Source organism: Epinephelus lanceolatus, chromosome 24 (genome assembly GCF_041903045.1).
Source record: "Epinephelus lanceolatus isolate andai-2023 chromosome 24, ASM4190304v1, whole genome shotgun sequence".
Lineage (NCBI taxonomy): Eukaryota > Metazoa > Chordata > Actinopteri > Perciformes > Serranidae > Epinephelus > Epinephelus lanceolatus.
Window position 1 is genome coordinate 388,745 of NC_135757.1, and position 20,591 is coordinate 409,335.

At 41.5% G+C, this 20,591-nt stretch overlaps 1 protein-coding gene across 4 annotated transcripts in view; it reads left to right on the forward strand.

Moving 5' to 3' along the window:
- The window catches only part of LOC117250228 (NLR family CARD domain-containing protein 3-like), a 59,845-nt gene extending 40,631 nt beyond the window's left edge, over positions 1-19,214 (forward strand). For 3 of the 4 annotated variants that reach the window (XM_078165711.1, XM_078165710.1, XM_078165712.1), the window contains 3 exons: positions 14,696-14,869; positions 16,144-16,190; positions 18,336-19,214. In XM_078165711.1, coding sequence (XP_078021837.1) covers positions 14,696-14,869; positions 16,144-16,190; positions 18,336-18,901 — 787 coding nt within the window. In that variant the 3' untranslated portion in view covers positions 18,902-19,214. The remainder of the gene's footprint in view (positions 1-14,695; positions 14,870-16,143; positions 16,191-18,335) is intronic. The other variant, XM_078165713.1, reaches the window with a different exon arrangement.
- Positions 19,215-20,591: the final 1,377 nt, after the last annotated feature.

Genomic DNA, 20,591 nt, shown 5'->3' on the forward strand with positions numbered 1-20,591 from the left:
GGGAAATACATACATAAGTAAATAATTGGATTGATAAATAAATGAATAAATAAGTAAACATAAAACTTCACTATTATATTCCATACAAGAAAAAAAAGATTTCTAATCCAAATTCTGATATGTTGACCATTTTATCCAGTAACTAACACATGTATCCTTAGCTAAATTCATGGAGAAGGTCAACCTTTCCATACTATAAATATCCCTTACAATCCCCTTCCACTCCATTATTGTTGGAGGTTCTTTCATCATCCATTTTCTGGTTATGGCTTTTTTGCTGGCTGTGAGTAGTATTTGAAGAAGGTATTTATCAGAAGGTTTGAGTTTGATTGGAATATTGCCTAAATATATAGTGCTAAAATCATTGTTAATCTCTTCACCAATTATTGCTTTAATCTCTGTCACTACTCCCAGCCAGTAAAGTTGGATTACAGCACAGTCCCAAAAAATGTGAAAATGATCAGCTGAGTGACTCATACATTGCCTCCAACAATATCCACCTTCAGGTTTATCACTTTGTAACTGTTTTATCTTAGGGGTAATAAAAAATCTAATAATGTTTTTCCAAATAAATTCTTTCTATTGACCTGAACTAGATGTAGTTGTTTGTGTTTTGCATATATTTAGCCAATCCTCGTCTGTCAGACTTGTATTGGCTTCTTTCTCCCATTTAGATTTGATGTACATAGTAGAATGATTTTTAGCAGATTGAAGCATGAATAAATTTTAGCAACCAGTTTTCTGTGGAGATTGGATTTGTATGCATCTGTAAATATATTATATCAGATTCGTTTCAGTGTCCCGACAGTCTCTAATGTTACTATTAAAATAATCCCTAACTTGAAAATACCTAAAACGGTCCTGTTTTACTAAATAATAAGTATCAGCAATTTTTTGGTAACTGTCTATTCCTATGTTGGATGACACCGTACAATATGCTGTAATAACTTTAAGAGTCCAGTACTGAAATCGCTCATCCAGCTGTGTAGGGATGAAATCTCTGTCATATGCCACCCACCTTAATATTCGTGCTCTATTTTCTAATTCTAATTTACGGCATTCTCTAAACCAAATGTTCAAAGAAATCTTTGTCCAGCAATTCAAGTTCTCTGAGTGTATTTTTTAAAAGTTTTCTGTCACCTAATAGTGATTGTAGAGGTATGTTTAATTGGCTCATCTCCAGGTCCTTCCATTTTGCAATATAGTGTGGGTTGCACCAATTAACCAAATATTTCAAATGTGCTGCATAGTAATCCTCAAAGCATGGAATTGACATCCTCCCCTTTTTCTTAATTCAATTCAATTCAATTCAATTTTATTTATAAAGCCCAATATCACAAATCACAGTTTGCCTCACAGGGCTTTACAGCATACGACATCCCTCTGTCCTTATGACCCTCACAGCTGATCAGGAAAAACTCCCCAAAAAAACCCTTTAATGGGGGAAAAAAACGGTAGAAACCTCAGGAAGAGCAACTGAGGAGGGATCCCTCTTCCAGGACGGACAGACGTGCAATAGATGTTGTACAGAACAGATCAGCATAATAAATTAACAGTAATCCGCATGACACAATGAGACAGAGAGAGAGACAGAGAGAGAGATGCAGGTAATGACAGTAGGTTACAACAACATTATTGAAAGTAATAATATTATAGTTATAGTTCTGGCTACTGTGGTACAATATGTTGAAAGTATGTATTAATATCTGGCAGTATACATGTGTGACAATAGTCATATGTGTATAATAACAGTAGAAGTATGACTAATGACTAATGATGGCAGCAGCAGCAGGAGGCATCTGGCAGGACCACGGCAGCAGCACAACCACACACGTCACGCTGTCCAGGCACCGCTGTGATATGAGTTAATCTGAGAGACAGTGGAGCACAAAGGCTCCGGAGAAGAAGCCGAGTTAGTGACATCCAGAATGGCCGAGTTAGCAAGATGCAGTAATAGAATACGAGAGAGAGAGAGAGAAGGAGAGAAGGTGCCCGGTGTATTATAGGGGGGTCCTCCAGCAGACTAGGCCTAAGTCAGCCTAACTAGGGGCTGGTACAGGGCAAGCCTGAGCCAGCCCTAACTATAAGCTTTATCAAAGAGGAAAGTCTTAAGTCTAGTCTTAAATGTGGAGACGGTGTCTGCCTCCCGGACCGTAACAGGAAGATGATTCCACAGGAGAGGAGCCTGATAGCTGAAGGCTCTGGCTCCTGATCTACTTTTGGAGACTTTAGGGACCACGAGTAACCCTGCGTTCTCAGAGCGCAGTGTTCTGGTGGGATAATATGGCACTATGAGCTCTCTAAGATATGACGAAGCTTGACCATTTAGAGCTTTATAAGTCAACAGTAGGATTTTAAATTCAATTCTGGATTTTACAGGGAGCCAGTGCAGAGAAGCTAAAACAGGAGAAATATGATCTCATTTCTTAGTTCCTGTTAGTACACGTGCTGCTGCATTCTGAATTAGCTGGAGAGTTTTTAAGGACTTACTAGAGCTACCTGATAATAGAGAGTTACAGTAATCCAGCCTAGAGGTAACAAAAGCGTGGACCAATTTTTCTGCATCTTTTTGGGTCAGGATAGGCCTAATTTTCACAATATTACGCAGATGAAAAAATGCAGTCCGTGAGGTTTGTTTTCAATGAGAATTAAAAGACAAATCTTGATCAAATGTTACTCCGAGGTTTCTTACGGTAGTGCTAGAGGCCAGAGCAATGCCATCTAGAGAAACTATGTCATCAGATAAAGAGTCTCTGAGTTGTTTGGGGCCAAGAACAATAACTTCAGTTTTGTCTGAATTTAACATCAGGAAATTGGTGCTCATCCAAGTTTTTATGTCTTTAAGGCAGTTATGGAGTTTAGTTAATTGATTACTTTCTTCTGGCTTCATAGATAAATACAACTGTGTATCATCCGCATAACAATGGAAATTTATAGAGTGATTTCTAATGATGTTACCTAAAGGAAGCATATATAGAGTAAATCGGATTGGTCCGAGCACAGAACCTTGTGGAACTCCAAAACAAACTTTGGTACGTAAGGATGATTCATTATGAACGTCAACAAACTGAAAACGATCAGATAAATAAGATTTAAACCAGCTTAGTGCAGAACCTTTTAGGCCAATTAAGTGATCCAGTCTCTGCAGTAGAATTTGATGGTCAATTGTGTCAAACGCCGCACTAAGATCTAATAAAACAAGTACAGAGACGAGTCCTTTGTCTGAAGCAATCAGAAGGTCATTTGTAATTTTAACTAGTGCTGTCTCAGTGCTATGATGCACTCTAAATCCTGACTGAAATTCCTCAAATAAATTATTATCATGGAGAAAATCACACAGCTGGTCTGCGACTACTTTCTCAAGGATCTTTGACATAAAGGGAAGATTAGATATTGGTCTATAGTTGGCTAACACCTCTGGATCCAGGGTGGGCTTTTTTAGTAGAGGTTTAATTACAGCTACCTTAAAAGACTGTGGTACATAGCCTGTTAATAAGGATATATTGATCATATCTAATATATGAGTGTTAACTAAAGGAAAGACCTCCTTAAGTAGCCTAGTTGGGATGGTAATATGTTCAGTTTTACCCTAGGTTTTTGACCTTTTCAAATAAATCCTGAAATCATTCTTTTCCAATCACTAAACTGTTTAAGTGGTATTTCTACAGGCAGAGATTGAAAAAGAAAAAGCAATCGTGGTAAAATGTTTATTTTTATTATATCTATGCGATTATACATGTCCAGTGGTAATAAAGCCCATTTTTTCAGATCAGAATTATTTATTTGTTTATTTGTTTATTTAAAAGGATCCCCATTAGCTGAAGCCAAGACGACAGCTAGTCTTCCTGGGGTCCAGACAATAAAATATCAAAGACAAGCATTACAGTCTCAAGTAAAAAAAAAAAATACATAGAAAATAATACATAGAAAATACTTCTTTTCTTAAAAATTAAAAATAAAGAAAAACATAATAAAAGTCATGTATCACATGACCCAACCTCACTCAATCAAGATAAGCAAGAGTGTTGAGGTGTTGAGAATAAATACATTTTTAGTCTCCTTTTAAAACCAGCATTTTTCTTAATTACACGAACCTCACCTGGAAGACTGTTCCAAAATGCAATTGACCTATAGAATACTGTCCTCTTCATAGAGTCGGACTTAGGTAGAGGTAAGGTAATCCGTCCACTATTCGCCCCTCCAGTGTGATATGAATGAGTATTTGATCAGTAAATTATATTATTACAGAGAAATTTAGGAGACTGAGTGTTAATTATTCTTTGAAAGTATACTAGTACATTAGCAGATAGTCTATCCTTGACCCTCAGCCAGGTGAGATGTTCATGCATTTCTGCAACACTAGTTATTGTAGAACAACCAAGAACCAGTCTTGCAGCCTTGTTTTGAGCCACTTGTAGTTTTTTTAGAAGACTGTCTGATGCAGCAGACCATACAACTGAACAGTAATCTAAATGACATAATACCAGTGAACAAACAACTTGACGAAACAACTGTGAATTGAGAAACAGTGCACATTTATGCCTTATGACTACTGCTCTACCCATTTTGGCAACAATTTTGTTGATGTGATCAGACCATGACAATGTGCAATCAAGCCAAAGTCCAAGAAGCTTCACAGTTTTTACTTGATGTATTGCTTGACCATCTATTTGTATATTTATTTTAGGATTCTCTGATAATCTATACTTAGAACCAAACATTATACTCATTGTTTTTGATATATTAAAGATAAGTTTATTCGTTTTGATCCAGTTATATAGCATGCTGATCTCACACGACAGAACCTGATTAATCTCTGAACATGTGGGGGCAGCATAATAAATAGTGGAATCATCAGCAAACATAGTCAATTTAGCCTTACTGAGTACACATGGGGCAATGGATCAGCGTTCTCGCCGCGCTCCCCGTCAGTACCCAGGCTACCCTGGGGAAGCCAGTGATCCTTCCAGCAGACTAAATTCTTCCCCAAAGAATCCTAGTCACAGTCCCAAAGCCGAAAGCAGCAACAACGACCAGCCTCAAGAGCACCTAGCTGTAGGACCTGCCCTCTGAATACTACAACTTAATGTTGAAGCCCTTTCCGCAGCCAAGCGAAGGCTCATAAAACTCCTCGCCCACAAACACTCCATTGACGTCATATGCCTCCAAGAGACACACACTGGTACAGAGGAAGCAGGCCGGTACACCATCAATGGCTTCGACCTCCTTTGCTACGCACCCCATACCAAGCATGGACCTGCCACCTATGTGCGCTCTGACATAGCTGAAGCAAACCATCTGACCACAACAACTTTCTCGGATACCATAACCATTGATGGTTTCCACATAGCCAATGTGTACAAGCCACCTAGTGCCAAATGGGATCTGCAAGTCCTACCCACCCTACCCCACCCTGCCATCTATGTGGGGGACTTTAACAGCCATCACCCTGACTGGGGATACCCAGCAGCGGATAGTGATGGGGAGGCACTTTCAGAATGGGCATCCAGAAATGACCTTGGCCTGATACACGACCCCAAACAAAGAGGAACGTTCCATTCAGCCAGATGGAACAAGGATTATTCTCCTGACCTTTGCTGGGTCAGCTCCTTTAATGGAACCCCCTACCCTGCACAGATCCTCATTCTGGAAGATTTCCCACACAGCCAACACCGCCCCTCACTCCTACACATTGGCCTACAACTCCCAGTCATAAACAGCCCAAGGAAGATGCGCTGGAACTTCCGCAAAGCCAACTGGAAGAAATACAGTGAAACCTTAGACCGGAGTGTTGTCACCATCCCACTCCACACCATCACTGTAGATGAAGCATACAACCGCTTCTGCAGCGCTGTCTACAAAGCCGCCCACACAGCAATCCCACGAGGCTACCGCCCCCTCTATGTCCCGTGCCTGGACGGAGAAAGCACTGCCCTCCTGCAAGCCTACAGGACATCAGGGAACCTTGAGATGGCAGACCACCTCGTTGAATCGCTATCTACAGCCAGGCGGAAAAAATGGGAGGAGACAGTAGCTGAGCTGAACTTCACCCACTCTAGCAGGAAGTGTTGGAGCCTCATCTGCCGCCTAGGAGCTGCACAGAAGCCCCCCACCCAAAGCCGACCATCTGTCACACCCAGTCAAGTTGCATCCCACCTGGTGACCATTGCACAAGCAGCCCAAGACAAACACACCAGAAGAGCAGTAACAACCAAACTAAAGACACTTTGGAGAACACCTGGAGAGGAAAGAAAGCCTGAGCCCTTTGAGGTGGCTGAACTGGAGAAAGTCCTACAAGGCCTGAAATGTGGAAAGGCAGCAGGATATGACAACATTTCTCCAGAGTTCATGAAACATCTGGGCCCCCAAGCCCTAACCTGGCTGACCCAATTTTACACCAGGACCATACAGATGAAATCCATTCCTAAGACATGGCGGACAGCAAAAGTCATTGCCATACCAAAACCTGGCAAAGACCTCAAATTACCAGCAAGCTACCGACCAATCTCCCTACTCTGCGTCCCGTTCAAAATCCTGGAACGCCTTATACTGCAACGTATATCTCCAGGAGTAGAAGAGATTCTATGTGTGGATCAGGCAGGTTTCCGCAAGAACTGCAGCACAGGAGAGCAAGTACTGGCCCTAACCACCTTCATCGAAAATGGCTTCCAGAGGAAGTCAAAAACAGGGACAGTGTTTCTCAGCCTCACCGCCTCCTGTGATACTGTATGGCATAAAGGCCTCCTTCTGAAACTCACAAAAGCACTCCCTGCCTGGGCGACAGAAACCATCAAAACTCTGCTCTCCAACCGGAGGTTCAGAGTTCACCTCGGACAGAACAAGAGCGCTTGGAGAACGCAGAAGAATGGGTCCCGCAAGAGTCAGTTCTAGCAACAACCCTGTTTAATCTATACACAAATGACCTACCCATCACCAAATCCCGCAAATTTATCTATGCAGATGATAATCTGTCTGGCCTTCCAAGCACCAGACTTTGGTTCACTTGAGTGTGTGCTCAATGAGGACCTCGCCAAACTCGACCAGTAGTGCAAAACCTGGCGCCTAAAACCAAGCCCAGCAAAAACAGTCTCCAGTGTGTTCCACCTCCACAACGCTGAAGCTGCCAGAGAACTGAACATCCACCTGAGCGGACTTAAACTGAAGCACGCCTCCACTCCAACTTACCTTGGAGTGACCCTTGACATGACCCTATCCTTCAAGGAACATCTTAAAGGGACGGCAGCTAAGGTGAAGTCCAGAAATAACCTGCTCTGCAAATTTGCTGGCTCAAAATGGGGGGCAGAAGCCCCACACTGCGCACCTCAGCGCTGGCCCTGGCATACTCCTCAGCAGAATATTGCGCCCCTGTTTGGTCCAGGTCACCCCATACACACCATGTGGACACCCAACTCAACACAACCATGAGGATCATCACCAGGACAATCCGCTCAACACCACTCCCCTGGCTCCCATCCTATCAAACATAGCCCCTCCACACATCCGGCGAGTAGCCTTCACTCAAAGGATGCTCCAAAAGGCCAAAGACTCCCCTCATCTATCAATTTACACAGACATTTTCAACCCACCCACTGCCCGACTTCCATCTAGACGTCCAATTTGGAAGAATCCCCCACCAGCTGACTTTACCATCCAATCAGCTTGGGAAAAGGAATGGGAGTCCAAAGACATCCCAAACAAACATCTGGTGGCAGACCCCACCCTGCTGGTCCCTGGCACCAACCTCCCAAGGAGACAGTGGTCAACCCTAAACAGATTCAGGACTGGACATGGCCCCTGCCTGGCCAGCCTTCACAAGTGGGGCAGCAGCTCAAGCTCACTTTGTGCTTGTGGAGAGGAGCAAACAATGCAACACATCATTGAAGCTTGCCCTCTACAAAGACTTGAAGGAGGCTTAGTCACCCTCCATACAGCAGATCAGACGGCAACTGATTGGCTGAAGGACTTTGCATTCGCTAAATAAATAAATAAATAGTACACATGGCATATCATTAGTAAAAATTGAAAATTACAGAGGTCCCAGACAGCTTCCACAGTCCAGGGACTTGATAGCAGCAAGATAAAGCACCATTGAAATAAACTCTTTGTGATCTATCAGACAGATAGCTCTTAAACCACTGAATTGCAGAGGAATTAAAACCATAACAAATAAGTTTGGAAATCAAAATGTTATGGTCAATCGCATCGAAGGCTGCACTGAAGTCGAGCAATACTGTACCCACAAGCATTGAGTCATCAATTGATGTTAACCAGCTATCTGACATTTGTGTCATTGCAGTGCAGGTGGAATGGCCAGACCTATATGGATGTTGGAACATTGTTGTTAAATCATTATAGGAAAAGTAATCTTGTACTTGCTTAAATACAATCTTTTCCAACAATTTACTCAGAACAGGCAGAATGCTAATAGGTCTACTATTCGGACCGCAGAAAGTTGATTTTGTATCTTTGGATAGAGAATGATCTTGCCCTCCTTCCAAAGTTTTGGACACACACACCACTGATCAGACATCTCTTGAATATATGACATATAGGTTTAGAAATTTGTGCAGCAGATAATCTCAACAGCCTATTATCCAAGTTGTCCATGCCAGCAGACCCACCAACAGGCAAGGACCTCAGCAACATTTCCACCTGCACAGCACTGACCTCATGAAATTCAAAATTACACAACTTATCCTTCATAATGCATTTTTTTATCAGCTCCTCTGAGTTGGAATCAACAGTACAATCCATTTTCTCTCTAAGTTTAGAAACCTTAAATAGTCATTAAAATAATTTGCAATCTGAGTTGGCTTAATCAAATAAACTCCATTCAATTCAACAAAAGAAGTACAGGTAGATTTTTCCCCCATGATTTCATTAAGTACACTCCATATTTGTTTAGTATTTGTACCACTGTCAGAGATTCTCTTTTGATAATATTTTCTCTTTTTTACTCTGTTCACTTTGGTCACATAATTCCTTAGAGTACAATAAAGTTTTCTGTCTACAGGAGAACCAGAAAGAACAGCAGCCTTTTTAGCCTCATCCCTTTGAGACATCAAGCTCTTTAATTCAATGTCAACCCAAGGAGCACTTTTGGCTTTGACTGTAAATGTCTTTAACGGGGCATGATTGTTAACAATTCTCATAAAAAGACCAATAAATAAATTGAGGGAGGTATTCACATCATCAATAGCACATACTTCATCCCATTGAAAGTTACCCACTTCACTAAGAAAATTCTCCTCATTGAATGTCTTATAAGTTCTTTTCATTATAATTTTGGGACAGGCTCTTGGTAGCTCTGTTCTCCTGCAGACAGCAACACAGTTATGGTCACTGAAGCCAACTGGTACAGAAACAGGTGTAGAGCACATATCAGGAATATTAGTGTAAATATGATCAATACATGTTGATGTTAAGGATCCTGTACTGTTACTAGAAATTCTTGTAGGTTGATAAATTAATTGATATAAACCACAGGTGTCAGTCATAGATTTAAGCTTTTTCTTCGGAGGACAGTTATCAGATAGCCAATCAACATTTAGATCACCCAGCCAGTATAGCTCTCTGTTTTCCTCAGTCACTCTGTCCAGCATATTACATAATCTATTTAAATACTCTGGCACTAGGTGGCCTGTAACAACAACCAGCAAGTATTGGTTTTAAGTATGGTAGTTGTACCTGCAGCCATAACACTTCCACATCATTAACCATCAAATCCTGTCTCAATTTAACAGGAAAATGGTCACATATGAAAATGGCCAGGCCACCTCCAAACCTGTTTTGATCATATCTATAAATTGAAAAACCTCCCATATAATTCTCTGAATTGTCTATAAAACAACAAATTTCCTTTGTAATAGGAGAGTAATTAATTTGATATATTTTGGACAAGTCTTTTGGTATTTGAACCCCTAGGTAATTAATAATATTATACTCCCATTTAAAGTTGCATATTTCCTGTGTAAAGGTTTGTGGTGAATAATTATATGTGATAGTTTGTGTTTTTTGCAGGTTTAATTTATACCCTGAATAATTGTTATATAATAATAATAACCAAATTGTTTTAAGTGAGACATTAACTTAGGTAAACTAGAGTCTGGGTTGGTAAGAGTCAACACGACATTATCCGCATACAAACAAATTTTGTGTTCCATTTCATTTAATTGAACTCCTGTTATTTCTTTATCTTCTCTAATTGCTTGTGCAAGTGGCTCTATAAATAAAGCAAAAAGGGCGGGACTTAATGGACACCCTTGACGACATCCCCTTTCAAGTGTGACCGGCTTGGCGAGACTACCATTTATTTTAATCCTAGCTGTGGGAAATTGATATAAGCATTTCAAATATCTAATTACTGTTGTCGTTAAAACCAAAGCGCTGCATTACCAAGTACAAGTATTCCCATCTTACCGAGATGAATGCCGTTTCAGTGTCAAGGCTAAGAATAATAGAATTTACTTTACATTCGCTCATAACGCACGTCTAACATTATCGGTTGTCTGCCTATTTTTTAACAAATCCTGCTTGGTCTGTGTCGATTGAATCTGAAATAATGTTCTCCAGTCGTTTTGCTATTATCAATCAATCAATCAATTTTATTTATAAAGCCCAATATCACAAATCACAATTTGCCTCACAGGGCTTTACAGCATACGACATCCCTCTGTCCTTATGACCCTCACAGCTGATCAGGAAAAACTCCCCAAAAAACCCTTTAACAGGGAAAAAAAAACGGTAGAAACCTCAGGAAGAGCAACTGAGGAGGGATCCCTCTTCCAGGACGGACAGACGTGCAATAGATGTCGTACAGAACAGATCAGCATAATAAATTAACAGTAATCTGTATGACACAATGAGACAGAGAGAGAGACAGAGAGAGACAGAGAGAGAGAGAGACAGAGAGAGAGAGAGAGAGAGAGACAGAGAGAGAGAGAGAGAGAGAGAGACAGAGAGAGACAGAGAGAGAGAGAGACAGAGAGAGAGAGAGAGAGAGAGAGAGACAGAGAGAGAGAGAGAGAGAGAGAGAGACAGAGAGAGAGAGAGAGAGAGACAGAGAGAGAGAGAGAGAGAGAGAGACAGAGAGAGAGACAGAGAGAGAGAGACAGAGAGAGATGCAGGTAATGACAGTAGCTTACAACAACATTAATGAAAGTAATAATATTATAATTATAGTTCTGGCTACTGTGGTACAATATGTTGAAAGAACAATAACTTCAGTTTTGTCTGAATTTAACATCAGGAAATTGGTGCTCATCCAGGTTTTTATGTCTTTAAGGCAGTTATGGAGTTTAGTTAATTGATTACTTTCTTCTGGCTTCATCGATAAATACAACTGTGTATCATCCGCATAACAATGGAAATTTATAGAGTGATTTCAAATGATGTTACCTAAAGGAAGCATATATAGAGTAAATAGGATTGGTCCGAGCACAGAACCTTGCGGAACTCCAAAACAAACTTTAGTACGTAAGGATGATTCATTATGAACGTCAACAAACTGAAAACGATCAGATAAATAAGATTTAAACCAGCTTAGTGCAGAACCTTTTAGGCCAATTAAGGGATCCAGTCTCTTTAGGCATTATTGAGGCATAAAGTCTGTAATCTATATTTAAAATTGATATGGGTCTGTATGAACTACATTCACTTTTGTCCTTGCCTGCCTTTGGGATTACGGATATTATTGCTTGTTTCTGTGAATCCGGTATTTCTCCCCCTTTAAAGGGGAAGTTCTGTTTTTTACAACCTGGACCTTATTCCTGGCATTAAATACGGTTGTTTACTCACCCAGATAAGTTTGGTGTCATTTGGAGTCCTTCGGAAGATATTTAGATCTGCGAGAGCCGCGTACATCCATATAGTGGGAGTGATCAGGGCACCGACAATGAGGCTCTAAATAACACATTATCTGCCGCAAAACTCGTTCATTTCAACAATATGTTTTTATGAATCGCTAGAGTTGCTTGTCATCATCATCATCCAGGTCATTTATACTGACCTACTAACCTCTGACCTGGATGATGTCATCGTGCCGCCGCATGTCCGCAGGATGGCTCTGTTTACGCTCTGTTTACGGCTGAAATTAGTTAAAATTAATTAATTAATTAATTAAAATTAGTTTTTTGAAACATGGCTGAATATTTGTCAGATTTTGAGGTTGTGGACGACGACTTTGAATATGATGGATGTCCTTACCGTTTTGAGCCAGAGTATACGGATGAGGAGCTCTTTGAAAGGAGGATCCGGAGGCAGAGAGAGGAACAGCTGGCCAGAGAACAACACACCACTGCACATCCGAGCTAACCGATGCTAAGTGGTGGTGTTCTTGTGGACAATGCTCCACTATGCCAACAGAGGAGGAATGTCTTTGTTGCTCCGAGTGGGATTTGAGGCCAGGAGATACACGTCTGGATGTCTCCAGAAATGACTGTCTCACAACAGAGGATTTCACTTCTATGATCAACCGGGCTGTTGTAGAGACTTTTTTTTCGTGTCCCGAAAGTAAACGGGAAGACACAGCCAAAGCCTGCAGGACCGAACGGGCAACTTTCAATTGAGTAAGTAACGTTAGCCTACACACATGCATAAGTTGTTTATTTTCCTTGAATTTGTTTGCTTGATAAGTAAATAACTATAAGAATTTACATTTCTTTAGTTTCTTCTCATCGCTTGTGTGGAACGGCCCGCACACTGCACAAAAAGCAGAGGCACTTCTTATGCAAAACGTGAATTTATTATTATATAGTGCTCAGTGACAAAAAGTGAGAAACAGAAAGGTGAATGTTTCGGTGGTAAAGAGGGTTGTCTTTACGAATTGCCTCTGACATCATCCAGGTCAGAGGTTAGTAGGTCAGCATAAATGACCCGGATGATGATGATGACAAGCAACTCTAGCGATTCATAAAAACATATTGGTGAAATGAACGAGTTTCACGGCAGATAATGTGTTATTTAGAGCCTCATTGTCGGTGCCCCGATCACTCCCACTATATGGATGTACGCGGCTCTCGCAGATCTAAATATCTTCCGAAGGACTCCAAATGACACCAAACTTATCTGGGTGAGTAAACAACCGTATTTAATGCCAGGAATAAGGTCCAGGTTGTAAAAAACGGAACTTCCCCTTTAAGTGTATTACTGAAGCATCTTAAGATTATTGGTGTTAATAAGTCTCTTAAGTCTTATACCACTCTGCTGGGTACCCGTCTATTCCTGGTGCTTTATTTGTTTTGAGTCTTGAAATTGCTTTGTCTTTTTCTTGTTATCTCTCATGTCATTATTGTATTTTGTACAGTTCCAATTGATGGTAAATCTAATGAGTCTAAAAAATTAGATATGGCTGTAGGTTCAGCACCTTTGGGTTGGGTGTATAAATCTTTATAGTATTTTTCAAAGGAGAGCTGTATTTCATTCAGACTGTGACATATAGGGGCGGTGCAGGGGTCTTTAATTTTATAAATGGACCTTTCAGCTTGTTGTTTACAAATTTTCCATGCTAATAATTGTTTAGCTCTTGGTCCATTTTCATAATATCTTTGTTTAGTATATTTTACATTCATCTCCACCTGGCTATCATATATTTCATTTAACTTTTGTTTTGTTACATTAATTTGATTCAACAAGTGGGGGTCATTACATTCCACATGTTTAGTTTCTAAGTATTTTAGTTTTTCCAATAAATCCTTTATTTGTTTCTGTTTTTCCTTTTTCTTTAATGAAGACCACATTATTAGCTTCCCTCTAATTACTGCTTTTGCGGCGTCCCAAATGATACTAGGTGATGTTTCTTCATTATTATTATTATATTCTAAATAATCTTTAAATTCTGACTCAATGAATTTTTTACACTGAGGATCATTTCGGAGGCTAGTATTAAGTCTCCATGTGTTATCCTTAATTTTGTTTTCCAAATGTAGTGTTAAATACACCCCTGCATGATCAGATATATCTCTCGTCCCTATCTCACAGTTTGAAATTCTGCATCTCTCTAAATTAAACATAAAGAAATAATCAATTCTTGAGTAGACAGTGTGGGAGTGGGAAAAGAAAGTAAATTGTTTTTCTGCTGGATGAAATTCCCTCCATACATCTATCATACCACCCTCTGTAAGTAATTTATCCTCTTCAACGAGTTAGTGGAATCAAGGTAAGTTTGCAACTGAACATTCCAGTCCCCATCACAAATCAGACACCAGTGGATTCTGCGGCAATTAAGTCAAATAATTTTTTTAACAAACTTTTGGTCATTTCCTGGAGGTCTGTAAACATTTAGTAGTGTTACTTGTTTATGATCCAGGTATCCTTTAACCAGGATGTAATGCCCCTCCATATCAGCAATTTGTGCGGAGGGCTGGAAAGTCACCTTATCTGAAATTAATATAGCTACCCCTCTTGAATGCCCTTTACTATAGAAAGAGAAAAATGTTGATTTAAAGCTGTGAAGCTTTGGCCTCAGTTCTCAACTTTTAGAAGATCAAGACACTTGAATATGTTTTTTTTGTGACTTTGATTACTGGATGTCTGTTTATTTGTCATTCAGTCATGGTTAGTTGTCACGTCTCCAACGTGTTTAGAGTAAAACAGCAATGATTTTAACCTGTACTGAGAAGAGAGCATATATACTGTGTCACCAAAAGTCTACGCTCAACACAAATATCATTTGTCTTGTTCATTATTTCCTCTCCAGACTGAGTGGCTGTAACCTCTCAGAGAGAAGCTGTGAAGCTCTGTCCTCAGTTCTCAGCTCCCAGTCCTCCAGTCTGAGACACCTGGACCTGAGTAACAACAACCTGCAGGATTCAGGAGTGAAGCTTCTTTCTGTTGGACTGCAGAGTCCACACTGTGCTCTGGAAACTCTCAGGTCAGGATTCATTAACCCATTAAAGAGCTTTTTAAATCTGATTTACATCAGTGGATAAACAGCTAACCTGTGTTGTGTCTGCTGAGGACAGATCATATCAGCAGACACAACACAGGTTAGCTGATATGATCTGTCAAAGGACCTTTAACTAAACTTCATCAGTAGTTTCTAGACTCAGAAAATTGTTTTCCACAAAGTCTTTTATCATTTCCTTTTGTTTCTGAATTATTAAATAACACAGATGATTTGGGAGATTTATTCTAAATCAGAATTTGACCCTGAGCAGCTGTCACCTGCTCTGTACCTCATCCGCCACCAGAGGCAGAGGAGGTGGCATTAAAATCTGTGTAAAGCACTTCGGATAGACGCCCTATGTAAATGTCACTATTGTAAAATTTCTGGAGCAAAATGTACCTGAACAATAAACAAACATACAGCCAAGTGTTCACAGGAGGGTTCTTCAAGCTCTGGTTTAATGACGGAGTTGAGCCGTTTTGGTGTTTGCATGAGATTGTTGGGACAATTTAATGGCTCTGTATCAGATGTTAGCCACTGCTGCTGTGTTAGCTCATACTCACCAGGCAGATGAGGCAGGAAGACAGTGACTCACCAACATGGTCCTTTAACAACAGCTGAGAAACACTAAATGCTAGCAGGCTTTAAATCCAAGACAACATCACAACTATTGTTGCAATTTTTATTTGCCCCCACATCACAATGTTTGGAGAAGTTGCAGTGAAATGAAGCATTTCTGGCAGTAACAGTTACAAAAAATACTGCAAAGTCCTGGAGGGACTGAATAGCAAACTAGCAACAAACAAGATACCTGCAAAACATGAATACTAAACATTAACCCACTAGCATTGTCATAGTGAGCATGTTAGCATGCTGATGTTAGCATGTAGCTCAAAGCACCTCTGTGTCTAAGTCCATCCTCACAGAGCTGCTAGCATGACTGTAGACTCTTTAACATTCAGATCACAATGACACAGGTATGAACACTGGTGGAACATAAAAAGGAGATATTTGTGTAGGAGGTCTCCAAGGAGAACATCTCCAGGAACAAAAATGATAATTGCCTGTTGGTAATAATTGATGCAGTTTGGACAGATCTCTGCATGTTAAAGGAACTCAGACGCTACATTCAAGTGTGTTATCAACCTTGTGGACTGTTCCTTTATCAGTGTATAACAATATGTGTATGAGAGTGATGTAATGTCCATGTGTGCATGCTGAAAGAGGAAGTGCTGCTCTGACCCCCCTCCTTCTTTCAGGGTGGAGCCTGGTGGAGTCCGATGGTTGAGACCAGGTCTGAGGAAGTGTAAGTGTGTTTTTAATTGATTCATGAAAACAAAGCATCTTCAAACTGTGTCAGCTTTTCTAACAAACTGTACTGCATGTTGCAACTTTGAGGTGTTTTTATACGATGAAATTGCGGGGGCAAGTGAATCTTACAAACTAGTTGTGATGCTGTCTTGGATTAGGAGCCTGTTGTTATGAGCATTCAGTGTATCTGACAGAATTAGGATTTGTTTTTGATGGTGGGGGGAAGGGTGGGGGCTGACAGCTGTTGCTGCCATTGGACACAGTGTTGAAGGACCGCCTCAGTGAGTCGCTCTCCTGCTGCTGTCTCTGCTCAGTTAGCACGAGCTAACACAGCAGCAGCGACTAACATCTGACACCGAGCCGTTAAACTGTCCTAATGAGCTCACACTGACACTGAAATGTCTCCAGTCTGTCATTAAACCCGTTAAAGGGATATTCAGCTGATTTCCAACCAGTTTTGTATCATAACAATGTGGGTAGTTTGTGTCAGTGAACTGTGGTAAACTTCCCTCCATCTGACCAGCGCCCAGATCTCCCTGCTCATCTCTCAGCTCACATCTTTATTCTCTGGCTCTCAGGCTGTTGCTCCAACTACAGATTGTGCTTCAACATTTTCATGAGCTCACTCACTGATCGAGAGACAACATTCATCCAGTGACACTAATGTCCAACACACCACAAATATTAGGGACAGTATTCTCAAATTCACTAACAAACAACTGGATGTTCAGAGCATCAAAGACCTGAAATCGAGTCTCAAATGTTCTCACCAACTAATACGCAGTCTCCAGAGAGAAAACATAGACCTCTGCACCTCAGTCTAACTACTCACTTCTCAGATGGACATGATTCAAAAAGGAAACAAAATACTGAAAGAAACTTTTCTTGACATTCAAACATCAAGCATGCATGATAATCTAATCTTCTCCGACATCCCTGACAACACTACAGACAGCTGCGAAGCACTCGTCAAGAACCTCATGTTTGGGGTGCCCACTAGTTCACCTGGTAGAGCAGTTGCTCCATGTACAAAGACCGTGTCCTTGCCACAGCAGCCGCAGGTTCAATTCCAACCCTCGACCCTTTGCTGCATGTCGTTCCCCCTCTCTCTTCTCCTTTCACGCTACAACTGTCCTATCAAATAAATGCAAGTAAGCCCCCCAAAATATATTTAAAACATCTTGCTCTCCACTCTGAAAACTCCCGACTGAGACTGTAAACAAAATAACTTTCCACTGCATACAACAGGTTGGAGCCCACAGTGGAACCTGACCACGCCCTGTCATCGCAAAGTTCCGTCATTTCTAGGAGAAAGAACTGGTTAAGATCAAGGGTTGGGAGCTGAACGGGACTACTTTTGTAATGAATGACCAATTTCCAAAAGGAATTAACGAGCGGAGTACTGTATCCTATCCTCAGACAGAGGGGTGAATGGGCCACCCTGTTTGTGGATAAGTTGTACATTGAAGGACAGCTTTTCTGGGATTCCTCCATCATGCCCTGGCTCGTGTGATAACGTGTACGTGTGACATTTGGAATATATATATATATATAAATATAGAGCAAGCTGTTTTGAGGGAAAGAAAACAGAGAATAAAAAGTGAAATGAATATATGTCGCTCTCAAAAAAAGTCAGGGTAAAGCTCCACCACCGGGGCCATGGAACAAAGAAACAACAACAGAGCAAAAGCAAATCCCACAGTCCTTTTCCTCTGTTCTCTCTGGTCATGTAGCACCAAGTTTAAAAGTGTTTGTGTCTTTCTACTGCAGACAGCCCAGTTTTATGAAAAGACCATCTTTCCAGCAGTGAAATACTTCTTTAATAACCGTTGGGTAAGGTTAGCTGTGTGATGCTAACAGTTAGCCTGTCACTGTGTGTGTGACTGTGTCCGAGGCGTGGAGCTCACACTCCTGCAGCAGGAGTCTCATGATAACAGAGAGACAGAATCAATACGCTGCACGCAGCTCCACAATGAAATGAGATCTGACCTGTTTTTAAAAAGTCACATTTGTGATAAAGTTGTGGTGATTGGATGAATTTGAGTTCAGTGTTGTGATGGCAACCTCCTGGAGGAAGTGATCAATGAACAGATGATAGATGAATAACTGCAGCTGTATTGTGTCTTCTTCTCTCCATCAGATTCCTGTGAACTCACCATCGACACAAACACAGTAAACACAGAGCTCAAACTGTCTGACAACAACAGGAAGGTGACACGTGTGGAGGAGGATCAGTCATATCCTGATCATCCAGACAGATTTGACAGGTGGCCTCAGCTGCTGTGTAGAACTGGTCTGACTGGTCGCTGTTACTGGGAGGTTGAGTGGAGAGGACGGGTTTATATATCAGTGAGTTACAGAGGAATCAGCAGGAGAGGAGGCAGTACAGACTGTGAGTTTGGATGGAATCATCAGTCCTGGAGTCTGATCTGCTCTGATGATGGTCGTTACTATGTCAGGCACAATAGCAGAAGAACAGAGCTCTCCTCCTCCTCCTCCTCCTCCTCCTCCTCCTCCTCCTCTGGTAGAGTAGCAGTGTATGTGGACTGTCCAGCTGGCACTCTGTCCTTCTTCAGAGTCTCCTCTGACACACTGATCCACCTCCACACCTTCAACACCACATTCACTGAACCTCTTTATCCTGGGTTTGGGCTCTGGTCCAGGTTCTGGTCCTCTGGTTCCTCAGTGTCTCTGTGTTCTCTGTAGGAGTGAGAGTCTCCTCCTGTTAGAGAAACCTTCTCACTGCTGAACACATCAGTTGAGTGTGTACAGGATGTCACACAGCTGATGTTAGTTCTGTCCCACCATGTATCCCTGGTTAGATTCTGGTGGGGGACCTTTGCTTTATGTCCCACCCCTCTCTGTCTCTCTCTGTGTCCATGTTTGCTGTCTGCAGCCCCGACGTATCTGTAAAGGCAACATGTAAATGATGGATGATCAAATCAATCATTGTTTATGACACTGAACTTCTGAACACATTGTCCCTGACTGTGTGTGAATAAAGACTTTATACTGCTGACTCATCATTGTTTGTTGTGTCTCACTGATGTCAAACTTTACAAACTTCAGACTGACTCTACTTTTTCTACTGAGTCTGATAAAACAAGGTGATCAGCTTCATTTATCCCCGCTTGGAGCATGGTGGTGAAGGAAGGGCGCCGTGTGAAGCAGGTACCTGGGAACTCTGCCCATCGACACCCTACACCTCGCACTGTAAAAACTCATGTGAGAAAGAAGACCGGCATAATCGGGACTGGTGTGGTTAGCAATATACTGGCTGTCAAAACAAAGATGGTAAGAGTATTTGCTCCAAAGTTTGATCTCAGCGTGGACGCCAACACTCTCAGTGACTACTTAAAAACGAAGCTGGGTCGGGAAGTGAAATGTAGAAAAATAGAGACGACACAGAGTAGATTCAGGTCCTTCTGTTCCACCACTGAATGTAATGATGTGGCGGAGCTGTACGATCCGCAGCTTTGGCCTGCTGGGTCTTATGTCCGACGCTACTATGAGCCTCGCCGCCAAAGAGGAGCAGACGGAGGCCTGCCTGGTCCAGAGGATGTCCCCCGCCGCCAGGATGAGGGGCTACTGCGCGGTGACGATGCTGGGGTGCCTGTCACATCTGTGGGGGAGGACGGGATGAAGGCCAGCTGCTCAGCAGGGAACGACAAAGATCATTAAATGCGTGTTGTTTCATACAACACTCGCGGTTTGCGAGTACGACATACTCCTACGGATAGATCAAGACGTTTGGTGGTGGACACACTGCTGGACGAATGTGACATTCTGTGCCTTCAAGAAACCTGGATGTTGCAACAAGATCTGGATAAGTTGAACACTCTACACATGGACTTCCATGGGGCTGGAGAGTCCACTACTGAGCTCAGCACGAGGCTGGTTCGAGGTAGGATAGCTGGTGGTGTATTGTGGAACATCAAATATGACCCACTGGTGAAGGTGGTGCATCTAAATGTTGACTGGGCCACAGGGCTAGAGTTTAATCATAATGAAAAGAAATGTAGTATTTTAAATGTTTATACACCGTATGAATCCTATGAGCATGAGGACGAATCTCTGAACAGCTTAGCTTTTATTCAGTCCTTCATAGAGGACAACAGCTCTTCTTGTGTCTACGTCATGGGTGATTTTAATGCTGACATGTCAGACAGCAAATCTTTATTTGCATCACACCTGCAGCAGTTTTGTAATGATTCTAAATTAATTCTATCGAGTAAAGCTTTGTTGCCTGACAGAAGTTTTACCTATGTTAGTGAAGCGTGGCACACAACGTCTTGGTTAGACCATATTGTGACCACAGCTGATGCTCATGCCTCATTGGAAAATGTGGAGATATGTTATGAACTTGCCACCTCTAATCACATACCTATTGCTGCAC